This window comes from Notamacropus eugenii, chromosome 2, assembly GCF_028372415.1.
Source record: "Notamacropus eugenii isolate mMacEug1 chromosome 2, mMacEug1.pri_v2, whole genome shotgun sequence".
Lineage (NCBI taxonomy): Eukaryota > Metazoa > Chordata > Mammalia > Diprotodontia > Macropodidae > Notamacropus > Notamacropus eugenii.
In genome coordinates, this window is record NC_092873.1 from 289,861,021 (window position 1) to 289,874,580 (window position 13,560).

Here is a 13,560-nt window from a genome sequence, read left to right on the forward strand (position 1 = left end):
AATATAACCATAGTGATATGAGGAAGGGTTGGAAAGTGATGTGGAGAACAGAAAGAATGGAGGCAGGAAAATTGTCGAGGAGGCTACTGCAATAGTGTGAGAGGACATGAACTCGGGTGGTGGCAGTGGGGCCAATGCACGAGAGATACTGTGAGAACAGAAATTATTAGATTTGGCAGGATGGGAAAGAAATGAAAATAACTGCAAATCAAAGCCTGAGCAAATGGGGAGATCATGGTCTTTTAACAAAAATAAAGAAATTGGGGGAGGGGCAGGGTTAGTCAGGGAAGATGAAGAGGTCAGTTTTAGAAATGCTGAGTCTGAAGTATAAGCAAGCCATTCAGAGAAAGCATGCATCAGCATTTAAAAAATATGGAACTGGAACTGAGGAAGTTATGGTACATGAGATATAGATCTAGAAATCATCTGTATAAAGGTCATTTTTCAAGTCATAGAAATAGATAGAATCACTTAAGGGAGACTGCACACAAAGTAAGGCTATTACTAGAACCTTAGGGAACACTTCCATTTAGGAAATATGGGAGGAGCAGCAGGAAGCAGCAGAAGCTGGTGGAGAGGAGAACTCTAAGTGTGATATGATAGAAGACAAGGGAGGAGAGAGCATCAAGAGAGGGAACCCACAATGTCAAATGCCAGAGGAGGTCAAGGATGAGGAGAGACATAAAATGCACTGGGTTTAGTAATAAGGTGGTCATTAGTGGCCTTGGAGACCAGAGGTAGTCATAGAAGCTGGAGTGAAAAGGACTTGAGGGTAAATGGGTGATGAAGAAGATGAGTCAGGGAGTACTGACTAAGAATCTGGCAGTTAAGGGAAGCAGAAAGACAGAATAAGCTTGGAAGGTGGTCACATAAAATGTAGGCTTTTTTTTTTCAGAATGGGGAAATGGGAACATGTTCACAGACTAACATAAGACACCTAGCAGAGGGAAAGAATGAAAATGAACTGAGGGGAAGGAGTATAGAGTTCAAGGCATTAGCTTCCATGAGAAGCTTCCTGTAATGCCTCCTGAGGCTTCACCCCAGCCCTCTTCCTGCCAACCTGAACTGACCTCTGAAGTGAACTTCCAGAGATCATGCCTTGGAAGGACATCTACACCTCACTCTCCACCATAACGTCTAGCCAGCCAAGATCCCCAACAAGTCCTCTGTGTGGGTGCCTTTGCTCCCTGCTTCCCTCTCTAACTCTGGGAACAGTAATCAAAGCAACATTGCCATGGACTCTGGACAGTGGGTATGTCAACAGTGAGCAGCTGGGAGTTCCCTTGATTCTCTTCCATGTGAGGATGGCACACAGGGAACTGCCTTGTTCATTCATCAAAATACAAAAACAAAAAACAAAAATTGCAAAAGAATGATGGTTGGAGTGTGTCAGTGCTACGTTATTGGGAAAACATGTGAGAAGCAGAAATGAATGTAGGAAAAAGCAGCAATACCCTTTTAAAGGAGCCTGAGAGTTTAAATGATAAAGAGTGATTTAAAACAGAACCAGCAGTGTCCTCAGACAAGGAAGTGAAACCACTGAAGGAATGTTATGAATTCTGCTTATCAATCTTCCTACTGTAAGCACTGAGAAAAAGTGACCAAGTGATTTAATTACATTTTGCTTAGTCAGGGCTTACTTAGAAAGGTAGTGATTTTTAGTTAATTAAAATTTTGTAGTGGGGGCAGTGAACTCTTAAACCCTTAAGGTTTCAATAAATTTTAGTTCACCCTGTTTGCAATCTGCTGTATTCCCTCTATTTCTGTATCTGGTGTCGGGCCATACCAATGTCATAAGTATTTAAAAAAAATAAAACTCTAAGTATAGCTTAGCTCTTTCCCTGACCTTTAAAAGAGTTATGTAAGTTAAATCAGGTGGTTTATTACCTCTTAAAAGTTTTCACCTTTCCAATACATCAAGGTTCATTTTTCCAAATAAAAAGGTTATTATGAGAGAAGCAGGAATCATGGGCCCCTTGAAGGAACCTGTATTTTTAGTAATTTACCTGTATTTATGCAACAACACCAAGCTGGCCCTGCTTCTCTTCTTTCTTATCCAACTATGTCAATGAAAGATGGCTCTATTGGGTAAGAAACTGCTGCATCAGATTAGAACATGGAGAAGGAGATAACCATATTCAAGAATGGAGCTTTAATGAAAAAACTTTTTAACCTTCCTCCCCAGATTTGTAATTCTGAGCAAATCTTAATTTCTTAATTATTACTGTAAAGTGATTATTGTAGAGAAAAAGGAAGAAACATGAACAGAATTCTACTGTATAAATCTTGTGACATACCAATACTACTGTAAAGAAGGAACTTTGAAAGATTCTGGTAAGTTTCTTTTCTTGTCTAACTCCACCCATGTTTGGGTGTGGTGTATATGGCAGGCCAAGTTAAGCTGCTTTCTTCTCTTTCCAATCATATTACAGCACTTGCATCAGCATTTACTAGTCCAGTAGTCTAGCTCTCAAATACCACTTGCAAATTAACTACTCTACTGACTTTTATCATTGCTTCTTCTTTATTACAGAAGAGTAAATGCCTCCCACATCATGCCATCTGTTTGGAAAAGTAATGGCTTTTCCCCTCAGACTTCCCATAACACTAGAGCACCTCTCTAATGCACTTATCATATAGTGATGTTATCTGGATATGTGTGTTACATCCCCCTTCTAGCCTATGAGCTCCAGCAGGGAAGGACTAGTGGCTAAACTGGGCACCACATCCAACACCTAGCACAATCCTCTGCACACAATGCTGGACTGGATTATGGAGTTAACGGCACTATGGAACCTGGAAATGATATTATTATTTTATTGCTAATTCTTCTTTCCAATTGCTGGAGGTGCAGAAAAGGAAGTTAATGGTAGCCTTGACTGTTTCCACCTGAGAACCATACAAACAAAATTATCAAAACAAGCAAACAAAAACACATTTAACTATTCCAGGTCAGGAATTCTAGGTTCATGGATATAGAACTAAAAGGGACCTCAATGGCCATCTAGTTTAACCTCATTTTATAAATGAGGAAACTTGAAGCTAAGGAGGTTAAGTGACTTGTCCAATATCACTTGGAGATCAGGGTAAGAATGAGGGTGTGCATCGGAGGTGAAAATGGAACATAGGTCCTCTAATGCCAGAACTAGAACTCACTCTCTCTCCCTCAGGGAAAGTTAGCAGGCTCAACTATGATTCCTAGAAACCTGGAAATTACAGAGAGGAAAAACAAACATGATTATCCAGGAATAAGTATGGGCTTAACTTATATCTCACACATTGTCTATAACTATGTGGTTAAGCCTGTTCTTCAATGTTTTGTGTAAAGTTCTGGTCACAGAGACCAAGGTACAGTGGATGTACACTGAATACCTGATCCCTGTATGGCACTGTACTAAGGCACAAAGATGGCCATCCATGGAAGGGCCCAAAGACATTTCCCTCAATCACAAAACCTTGGATACCCACAACAAGAACTAAGATTGGGGGACTTATATCTGCAAGAAATCTTAGAGATCATCTAGTTTAACCCCATTATTTTACAGCTGAAGAAAATAGGAACAAAGGTTAATTGATTTGTCTGTCATAAGTGCCATGAGCTGGAATCTGAATCTTGGTCCACATACTTCAAATGCAGGGCTTTTTCCACTTTATCTAACTGCCTGTGGTAAAACATGTGGAAAGGGAAAGGCCATAAGATACAATTTCATTATTAAAGGATGGACTCCATTTTGTTTTCCAAATGTATAACTTTTTCAATTTCATATAAAAATCAGAAGGCTATACAACCTCTATGTACACAAACTATTTGGTTTTACCATCTTTAGTTTGAGATAGTCTTAGAAGTATGGTCCAAGAACTTTAGAACACTGATCTTCAATCTTTTACCCTCTAGTTACTGGTCATAGACAATAAATAAAATTGCTCTGTATGCTCCAGACCCACTATAATTCAACTTCTGAAAGTAAGTTTTAGATGTTTCTTGATTTGAGCTAATAAATTAGCATCGATCTGGGGGAACAGTTTATTTTAATATTGTATGTCAGAATTCTTTTCATGGACTTGGGAGAAAGAGAAGAAATTATCATTTAGGATTACTATGACCACATAATTAGGAAAGAGTATGGAAAAAGAATAATCTAAAATACTAGGCAGCTCTGGGGCTCCTGGGAAATATGATACAGACATAAATTCTGGTTTTTCAAGCAAAATGTTATAAAGAGATTCCTCTATAGCTCGTCACTTTCAACAAACTCCCTCCCTCTGGTCCTCAGGCATCCCAAGAGAGGCTTTAAACATCTATGTTTACTAGTAAGTCTATTGATTTTTAGCAAAGTGAGTAAAAACTACAACTATGGAAACCTTTCCTCTTCCCCTATTTACTGTTCTCTTCTTCCTTAAATTATCTTGCCTGCATACATGTTGTATCTCTCAAAAGAATCTTGGTTCCATGAGGACAGGAACTCTCTGGTGTTTGTCTCTGCATTCCCTGCACCTGGTAAAGGCCTCACACAAAAGAGGAACTTCATTAATGTCTGGTGAACTGAACTAAACAGTTTTCTCTTTTTTTGCTGTCAGTATGAAATTTCCACCTGCAAATCTGTTTTTAACTTTTGGTTTTCAATTTAAAAGTGATCCTGGGAAAGAGCTCCAGATAAAGAACAATCATATCCGATGTCTGTTACCACTTTACTGACCTGATATAGGGCAATGCAGGATCCACATGGTGAAGAGTTATCGCAGTTATGTATGAAAAGATGAAAGCAGCAGCTGTCCAAATAACAAGGGCTGAAGGGAGAAAGCTGAGTCCTTGCTGAAACCACCACATCTCAATCGGACTTCTGAAGCAAAAAAGGAAAAGGGGGGAGAAAAATATCCAACATACATATAAGAAGTGTGTTTAGGTAAGTATGGGAGAGAACATCTCTCTTTCTCTTAAGTTATCCCACCTGTCTGAAACATCGTCTCATGAGAAAAAAAGAAATTCATGTACAAAATCACTATTACCTAATTATCTTAAAATGATCTCTGGAAGAGATGAGGATATCAGCTAATAAGGGTTTTAAATGATAAACTCAGATTTGTGGCAGTCAATAAGGAACCAGTAGGGTAATGGAATTTCAATACATACTAATGTTCACACATGTCTATATTACAAATTGCTAATATCTAATTCAAATATGTATTTTTTTTAACACAGAAAAAACTGGATGGTAAAACTGGGGATTCAGTGATTGGGAACAGTGGTAAATGAAGAGGTGAAGGACTCTAGACTTGGAGCAAGAGAGACCTGACCAAACCATTACTAACCACTACAGGGCCCCTCTCACTCTTTCCTTTGGACTACTCTAACACTCTCTCCAGACTGGACTATTTACCATATCCTTGATCTACTAGAAACCTGGAAATTACAGAGAGGAAAAACAAACATGATTATCCAGGAATAAGTATGGGCTTAACTTATATCTCACACATTGTCTATAACTATGTGGTTAAGCCTGTTCTTCAATGTTTTGTGTAAAGTTCTGGTCACAGAGACCAAGGTACAGTGGATGTACACTGAATACCTGATCCCTGTATGGCACTGTACTAAGGTACAAAGATGGCCTATCTACTATTATTCATCATCTACTCCTTCTTCTCAAGCTTTGGCCCTTATATATAGAGAATCCTCGCTGTCACAGCTCACCAAACTTTCTTCCTCTGAAATGAATTCTGAAATCTTATTTTACCAAGTAACTTACCAAGTAATTTTACCAAGTAACTAATTGAAAAGGTATCAGTTATAATTTATATTACTCCCACTTTACTAACCACCTAAATAAATGTATTTACTATTTATATGTCTTATGTTTTAGTTTGTCTATATTCTAAAAGTATATCCTGAATATGAATGTATACATTATTACTGTCTACCTTGGGCTTTTAGCAATGAAGGGACCAAATGCTTAGCACACTAGGCACACAACAGTACTTAATCCTATTGATGGCACAAGAAATATTTTAGGGGAATTGAAGGGAACAAGCATTTATACACTGCCTAGTGCCAGACACTGTGCTAAGTGCTTTAAAAATATCTCATTTGATCCTCACAATAAGACTATACATGTTGTTATTATCTTCATTTTACAGCCGAGGAAACTGAGGCAAGTGGAAGTTAAATGACTTGCCCAGGGTAACACAGTTAGTGTCTGAGGCCAGAATTTAACTCCAGTTTTCCTGACTCTAGGCCTGATGCTTTATCCACTGTGCCTCTTAAGCTTGCCATCTAGTAATACAAAAATGTAAAAATAGTATAATACTCATTACCAATGTGCACGTACACACACACATGCACGCACACACACACACACATTTCTCTGTATTGCCTACTGGCTGAACTAAATCAAAATACAAGAACTATAAATGTACTATGATGTGGCTACTAATTCGCAATTCTTTTAAGCCATAACCTTCTAAGCCTTAGTTTCTTCCATAAAATAAAGGCAATGAAATAAGATACTTGCCAAAGTGCCTGAGTAGCAGTGATAGATGATCTGTTAAAAAAAAAAAAGCATATGTACAATTCAATTAACTGTCCATTTTCCAAGGTAAGAGAAACAGAGATATGATTAAGTAAAATATTAAATATATTAAATAAAATATTTGTTAAAATAGCTTATCTGGCTTACATAATATATTTGCTAATTATATTCAGTTCCAAATATAATACTTTTAAGAAATATTGTATGAAGAATAATTGAGGGCACCTGGAATATTCAGCCTAAAAAAGGAGAAGTTTTTAATAGCAATGTTCAAATATTTGGAGGACTGCCATGTATAAGAAGAAGCTGGCTTATTCCATTTTACTCAAAGAAGAAAAATTAGAATCAACATATGAAAAAGTTACAGAGATGTAGATTTAGGTCCTGAGATACAAGGAGTTAACTAGTCAATTCTATTAAATTGGTACAGTTATATTCAGCCCAATGTAAGCATTTAATCTTTACATGAACCTAGGAATCAGATAAACTACCTTTATAAAATTTAAGCAGTAAGACTCCCACATATGCTCAAATATTAAGATGGATCTGTGATCTCATGGCTATGGAAGTGTCTTCTAACATACATATCACAATTCATTCATACATGACCATCAGATGCAGCTCTTCTCCATGTCCTTTCATATATTCACCCCAAGAGGGTCCATCCAACATACTGAAGGCTTTTTCACTTTCTGCTGACATTATAAAGATACCAATGGAACCCTCTATCCTTCCTTACTTCAGCTTTCACCCTCTCCAGCTGATCAGCTAATCTTCTCATCGTACAGTTCCTCAGACATCTTTGATTCTTGTTCTATGAAGTTCTCAGTAACTAAATGTTATAGTAGCATATCCACCATGTGCTGTTACATTGCCCTTTGTGTAATAATCATGTTTAATTCTTTGGAGACTTGTATTCCATGTTTTGTTGTTGCATAGCAATTCCAATAGAATATTGTTATAAAGAAGATGGGCCTCTGATTTCATGAAAAGCTCGTGGTCATTTCCAACCTGTTCTGTTTCTCTTGTTCAGTTTTGAGGGGTCCAATGCATTGTTAATCTATACTGCTTGTCACAAATAAAATATCCTGACAGACAAACACTATAGGTTGTCCATCCAAATGCACATTGTAATCTGGGCAACAAACATTCTTCTCCTATTTAGCATGAGCAGGATAAATTCCAAGTAACTGAAGTTCTCTTTCAGAATGGAGTCTGCCCAGCTATGCAAGTTTTGACACAAGGAGCACAATATCCTCTGTCACCAGGAGCATATGGAGCACTTCACCATCTACAGGCAGGTGCTCCTCCACTTGAGCTCAGCTCTCATTCTCCTCCATCACAGCAGTGATTACAAGATCGTTGAACAGGATTGTTTTTACTGTTTTATTTATTATTCAGAGACTCTTGATTGATTTTAATAGACTAGTGAGAGACACTTTATTGAAAAACAACCTGTGACCAGTATTTTGCTCTACTAAATTGTTTTCATAATCAAACAATAAGCACACTTGAGATCTTCTATTCTCTAAATCTTTCAATCAACTGTGAAATGGTAGAGAGGTGATCCCTTGGTGAATACTGCTGGTGAAAGTTTGTTTCTTTCCTATGTACTCACCAAAGACGTCCTCTACTTGTTAATAAATAATTCTCATATTTTGTGCAAGGGAGAGTAAGTAAGGCAGGATGTTGATTATTTATGTTATCTTAACTGAGATTTCATTCCAAACTTTTAGCATTCAGTCATGCATTTCAATTTTCCAAGGCCCTCACAATTATGGCACCTGCAACACAGATCTCCTCTTGGTCCAATCTGGCTGCTCTCCCCATCTTTGTTCCCTTTTATTTCCACTAATAAGCACATTCAGGTCTACAGTGTTGACTCCAAATGAGGTAGTTCCGCTCCACTCCCAAAATGGAAAAAACAATTTTTCACAGTAATTTTTAATTTTCTCATTCTCTTGTCCTTCTACTTTTGCCCTTGGGATGATTTTGCTTAGTTGTGTAACTTGCCAAGGTTTCTTTAAACCAAATTTTGACTTCCACTGCTACTCTCTGCTCTGTAAGACAGTACTATTCACAATTTTCCATCATCCTTCTGCATAAGAATTTATAAGTATATTTCTAATTTATAAGTAAGTTCATTTTCATTTCAGTGTTGCCTTGGCCACCATCTTTCTCTGTTTCATTGACTCCAAAGGAATCCTTGGGGACTTTCTGGGATCTTTGCTGTGACAATCAAATGAGATTGGTCAAACTTCTTTATAAAATCACTGTAAGTGGTCCATGTCCATTTCCTATTTTGTCAATTACTTGTTCAAATAGTTCAGAATTGAATTGTTTCAATTGTACACTATATCTTTTTTCTCATTCTTCTTATGTTTCGCTAATTCTGATCATAACTCAGATAAGTTGGTGGTCTGTACACAGACAGCAGATTCAGGAATAAATCTCATCAGTAACAAGTCTTTTTTTTCTGGATGTTAAAATATAACCTCTTTCATTTTTCAATATGATTTGGCAATCATGACATCTAGCACCTACCAATTCTTTTCTCAAAGCAAGTGTTCATAATAAAGAGGCACAAAGCTTCAATTTAATTGGTCAGTCTTTTGCCTTTCTCATCCCTGCTTCCTGAACCATGCTTTACCATGTTATGTCTCCTTTTTCACCTTTGCACTTAACTCGCCAAGTATCAGGGTATATGTTGATTTGATTTGGAGAGTCTTATATCAAGCTCTTGGTAGAATTTCTCTATCTCCTCATCCTCAGCAGCTGATCTTGGTATATGATTTGCAATTTCTTTCATATTGGTCTTTTTGCAAATACTTCACTGGAACTGAAATATACAATGATTAAAGAATTCCACGAAATAATGTTTCTTGTTGCCTTTCAGTATTTGGTAAAATATAGTCTGCCACTTCCTTTTTTTGCCATCTTTATGAGTATCTCCTTCCATGCAGTAGAAATTATTCTTCTCTCTGGTTTCATTTATAGTAAGAATGTTGAGATTGAGGTATTTTGGCTCCTCTAGCAACATTTGCACTCATTGGTCACCGAACCAGGATCACACATTTATAGTACCAAGAGTCAATGTAAAATTTAAAGAGAGTCCAAAAATTGTGTTGTGCTCTGCTCCCTTTCTCACTCGGCCGCCATTGCTGTAGAAGGAGAAAGCAAGATGTAGAGGACTCAAGGTCATGATGTACTTTTCTTTGTTTCTTTGTTACAAGAGTCAAAAATTCATTGCCAAGTGATCAGCTTGCTAGTGATATACCTCTCCATACTTTGCTAAGTTGGTCCTCAGAAAAGAGTTGGCCTTCTACCTAAAACATGCTTCGGCTCCACTATCATAGTCTCAGAGAATACAGGGTCACTTCCATACCATGATGAGGCACTGAAAAATGGTTTCTGTGAAGTACTTTCTCATATAAAAAAATAAAGTGGAAAAAATTAGGGTTACCAGGTTGCTACTAAGGACTGAAAATTTGGCCCCATAACTGGATAAGGAAAACTTTCCCAGTTATTTTCACATAAGTAAACTGGAAATTTGGCTGATATATTACCAGTCAAGCAGATAAAGTAAAATTTTAAAAGTTTATTACAATCCAAGAGAATGAGCTAGTTGGTACAAGGCAAATGTAGTAGGGAAATAATGTTTTACAGAACGCTGTTTCATGTCCTTGCTCTATGAGACTAAACTCCAATTATGTTTTCTAAAACTCATAAAAGCAACTGAAAATAATATGTATTTTCTATCTTGTCAGTTCTCTGAACTACTAAGAAGCATTAAGAAGTGCCTGCCAATGTGCCAGGCAACTAAGCTAAAGGCACAGTGGATTCAATTAAAGGCAAAAACAGGGTTCCTGCCCTTAAGGAGCTTACATTACAAGCAAGTAACTATGTATATACAAAGGTACATACAGTATAAATGGGATGTAATCCCAGAGGGAAGATGCTAGCATTAAGGGAGGAAGGAGAGGGAAAGAAGTAAAGGCCTTTTGCAGAAGGTGGGATTTGTTAAGTCTTAAAACCAGAGAAAGGGTGGAGGTGAGGAGAGAGAATATTCTAGACTTGGAGGATGTAAATAATAAGTACATAAAATAGCATCTATCAACAAATAAAAGGCATGGATTTGGTAGACAGAGAACAGCAAGGACGCCACTTTCAATGTTACTGACACATGGAGTAAGTAGTGAGGAATAAGTTGTAAACCAAAAAGATTTTAGAGTTGATTCTGGGTGTAACAGGAGCAGCTGCAGTTCATTTGGTGAAGGCGGACACCATCAGTCCAGCACTTTAGGAAGACCATTTTGTCAGCTGAAGCAAGGACACCAATTACAAGGCTACTGCACCGGTCAGGCCATGAGGTGACAAGGACCTGCTTCAGGGTGATAGCTCTGTGAGTGGAGAGAAGCGGACAAATACCAGAGATGCTCTTAAGGTAAAAATGACAAGATCTCACAATAATTTGGATATGTGGGATGAATGTGAGTGAGGAGTTAAGGAAGAAAAAGATCGTGAGCCTTGGTGACTGGGGAGAGGATGCGGGTGCCCTCAACAGAGAAGAGGAAAGGATTTGGAGGGGTTGGGGGAAAGGGACGGGAGATTAGTTTTACTTTGGACATGTTGAACTTAAGATGGCTATAGTACTTCCAATTCAAGATTCCAACAAGTACATGGTAATGTGAGACTGGTGGTAAGAAGAGTGATTCCAAATGGATAAAAAGATCCGAGAATCATCTGCTTAAAAATGATCATTGGAACCACGGGAACACATAAGATTCCCCCAAGTGAGATAGCACAGAAGGAGAAAAGGTCCAAGGATTGACCCTTGGGGGCTCCCATGGTTAATGGGCATGAACTAGACGAAGATCCAGCAAAGAAGACTGACAAGGCGCAGATTCTCTCTGTCTCTTCTGAGACAAAGGAGGAAAACCATCATGAAAACCTGAAGAACCAGTATCCGGGAGAAGAGAGAGGATGACAGCGTCAAAGACTACAGAGAGGTTAAAATGGATGAAGATGAAGATAAGGCCACCTGCAGGTAAGTGATCATTTACTTTGAAGATAACAATTTCCGCTGGATGGGGAGGACCAAAGGCAGCGAGAAGACAGCGGAGCAGAGACAGACGCTGGATGGGGTTTTCAAATTTACATGGGAGACAGCTAGCGGACGGTCCACTCAAGGGAGGGCTGTTCAGGGGTGGAAGTGGGATGGGCATTTGTATAGGCAGCAGAGAAGCAACCCCGGAGGCAGGGAGGGACTGAGTATCCGGGACGGAGCGCGGATGGATGGGCAGCGTCCGCAGGAAAGGACAGGATGGAAGCGGGGGGCGCTTCGGCAGGAACAAGGGCCGCCTTTTCCTGGGAGAGAAGGTTGCGTGATCCGTACACGCTCCAGCCGGTTAGCGACGGGGTTTTCAGAAGTCTAAATGTCCTTACACCACAAGTAACGTTTTCTACCTCGTTCTCACTATAGGCAATGTGCTCGGAAGGTTAAATGACCTTTTTAAAAGGCGGATCTACTGCTAATTTTAGGGGAGAGTGGGGGTGGCGGTGGAGGGGCGGGGGGGGGGGGGTTCTTTCGCATCGAACCACTGCGAGAGCTGGCGGATCACGACGCGGTCCTGGGATGGGGGCCAAAGGCTCTCGGGCCTGGGCGCTGGGTCAGGGTGGCACCAGCTCCTTTGCTGTCGCTGCCTCCCCCCGGACGGAGGGCGCGGGGCAGGGGCAGCTCCCCGCATCCGGCAGACGCGCCGCTCGTCCGCCGGGGCCAGGCAAGGTCAGGGCTCCGAGGGCGCCCGCGCTAAAGGCCGTGGGCACGGACAGGGTCCCCGGGAGGAGCAAGCCGCGAAGAGACCAAGACTGCGGCGGGACTCGATCTCGAGCAGCCCTGGGACCCCGCGCCGGGACCCCGCGCTGGGACCCGGCTGCGGGCGGGCGGCCGGGCAGCAGCGCCCCCTGAAGACCCCAGAGGCCTTCCTTCCTCCTCCTCCTCTTCCTCCTCCTCCTCCTCGCCCATCCCAGCCCCCGTCCCCCCCCGGCCTACCGTGTTTGCAGCACCCGCCGGCGCGGGTCGCGCTAGGGCCTGCTCACCTCCTCCGGCCTGCAAGATGGGGGTCGGGGTGGAGTTCGAGGCACGCGCCCGAGAGAGAGGCCGGCTCCGCCTCCGGGAGCGCGCCCTGAGGGGCCGCCCCGCCCCCTCCCGCCTCCCGCACGGCGGCGAGTGCGTCCGCGCCCCCGCCGCCACCGCCCACACCGGCCGCGTCTGCCTTTACGGCAACTGCGAAAGTGTCGCGAACGCGCCGCTGCCGCCGAGCACAGTCACCCGGACGGCCCAAGTGGAAGGTGCAGACCTGTGAGGGGCCCCGGGGCTCGCGCGGGGTAGGGTGGGGCGGGGGCGCTGCCCGCAAAGTGAGGGACTGCGGGGAGACCGGAGGGGCCGGGGATGGGTGCCGTAGGGAGGGGGTGATTCCTCCCGAGTGGCGAGCGCGGGGGGAACGGAGAGGGGGGGCCCCATCGCGAGGGACGGCGGAGGGCGAGGGGGAGCAGTCTGCGGCGGGGGGAGGGGTAGGGACCGCCGCCGCGCGGGGGAAAGTGGAGACCCCGCGGGGACTTGCGGGGCCACCCTTCCGTGTCAGCCGTCCTCCTGTGGGAGGCGACCTTGTCTTTGCACGTCTACGGAAAGGCGGCCCCGCCAGCCTGGGTGCACCCGGTCCCCGGGCCGCCCCCCTGCGGCCGGGGCCGGCTCCTGTCTCGCTGCCCCTGGGGCTCTGGCGGGATGTCCTCCTCTCTCGTTGGTCTGCTCTGTGTCTCCTCTGACTGCCCTCTCTGCGTCCTGCCTTCTCTCTCTTCTTTCTCTCTTCCTCCTTTTTTCCGTCTCTCTCTCTCTCTCTCTCTCTCTCTCTCTCTCTCTCTCTCTCTCTCTCTCTCTCTCTCTCTCCCCCTCTCTCTCCCTCCCTCCCTCCCTCTCTCCCTCTCTCCCTCTCCCTCTCTCCCTCTCCCTCTCTCCCTCCCTCCCTCTCTCTCTCTC

General features: G+C 42.3%; 2 protein-coding genes across 8 annotated transcripts in view; one reads left to right on the plus strand and one right to left on the minus strand.

The window, feature by feature from the left end:
* DRAM2 (DNA damage regulated autophagy modulator 2) overlaps nt 1–12,717 on the minus strand; it is a 42,124-nt gene extending 29,407 nt beyond the window's left edge. For 3 of the 4 annotated variants that reach the window (XM_072644316.1, XM_072644314.1, XM_072644317.1), the window contains exons 1-3: nt 12,577–12,717; nt 6,507–6,536; nt 4,698–4,841 (exon numbers count right to left, since the gene is read on the minus strand). In XM_072644316.1, the coding sequence (XP_072500417.1) occupies nt 4,698–4,725 (28 nt within the window). In that variant the 5' untranslated portion in view covers nt 4,726–4,841; nt 6,507–6,536; nt 12,577–12,717. Of the gene's footprint in view, nt 1–4,697; nt 4,842–6,506; nt 6,537–7,015; nt 10,262–12,576 lie in introns of those variants that run through there. The other variant, XM_072644315.1, reaches the window with a different exon arrangement.
* A 17-nt stretch (nt 12,718–12,734) lies between these two features.
* Nucleotides 12,735–13,560, plus strand: part of CEPT1 (choline/ethanolamine phosphotransferase 1) — a 38,694-nt gene continuing 37,868 nt past the window's right edge. Inside the window, exon 1 of one of the 4 annotated variants that reach the window (XM_072644310.1) lies at nt 12,735–12,875. The gene's annotated coding sequence lies outside the window, so the exon portion shown is untranslated. Of the gene's footprint in view, nt 12,912–13,560 lie in introns of all 4 variants that reach the window. The other 3 variants (XM_072644313.1, XM_072644312.1, XM_072644311.1) reach the window with 3 other exon arrangements.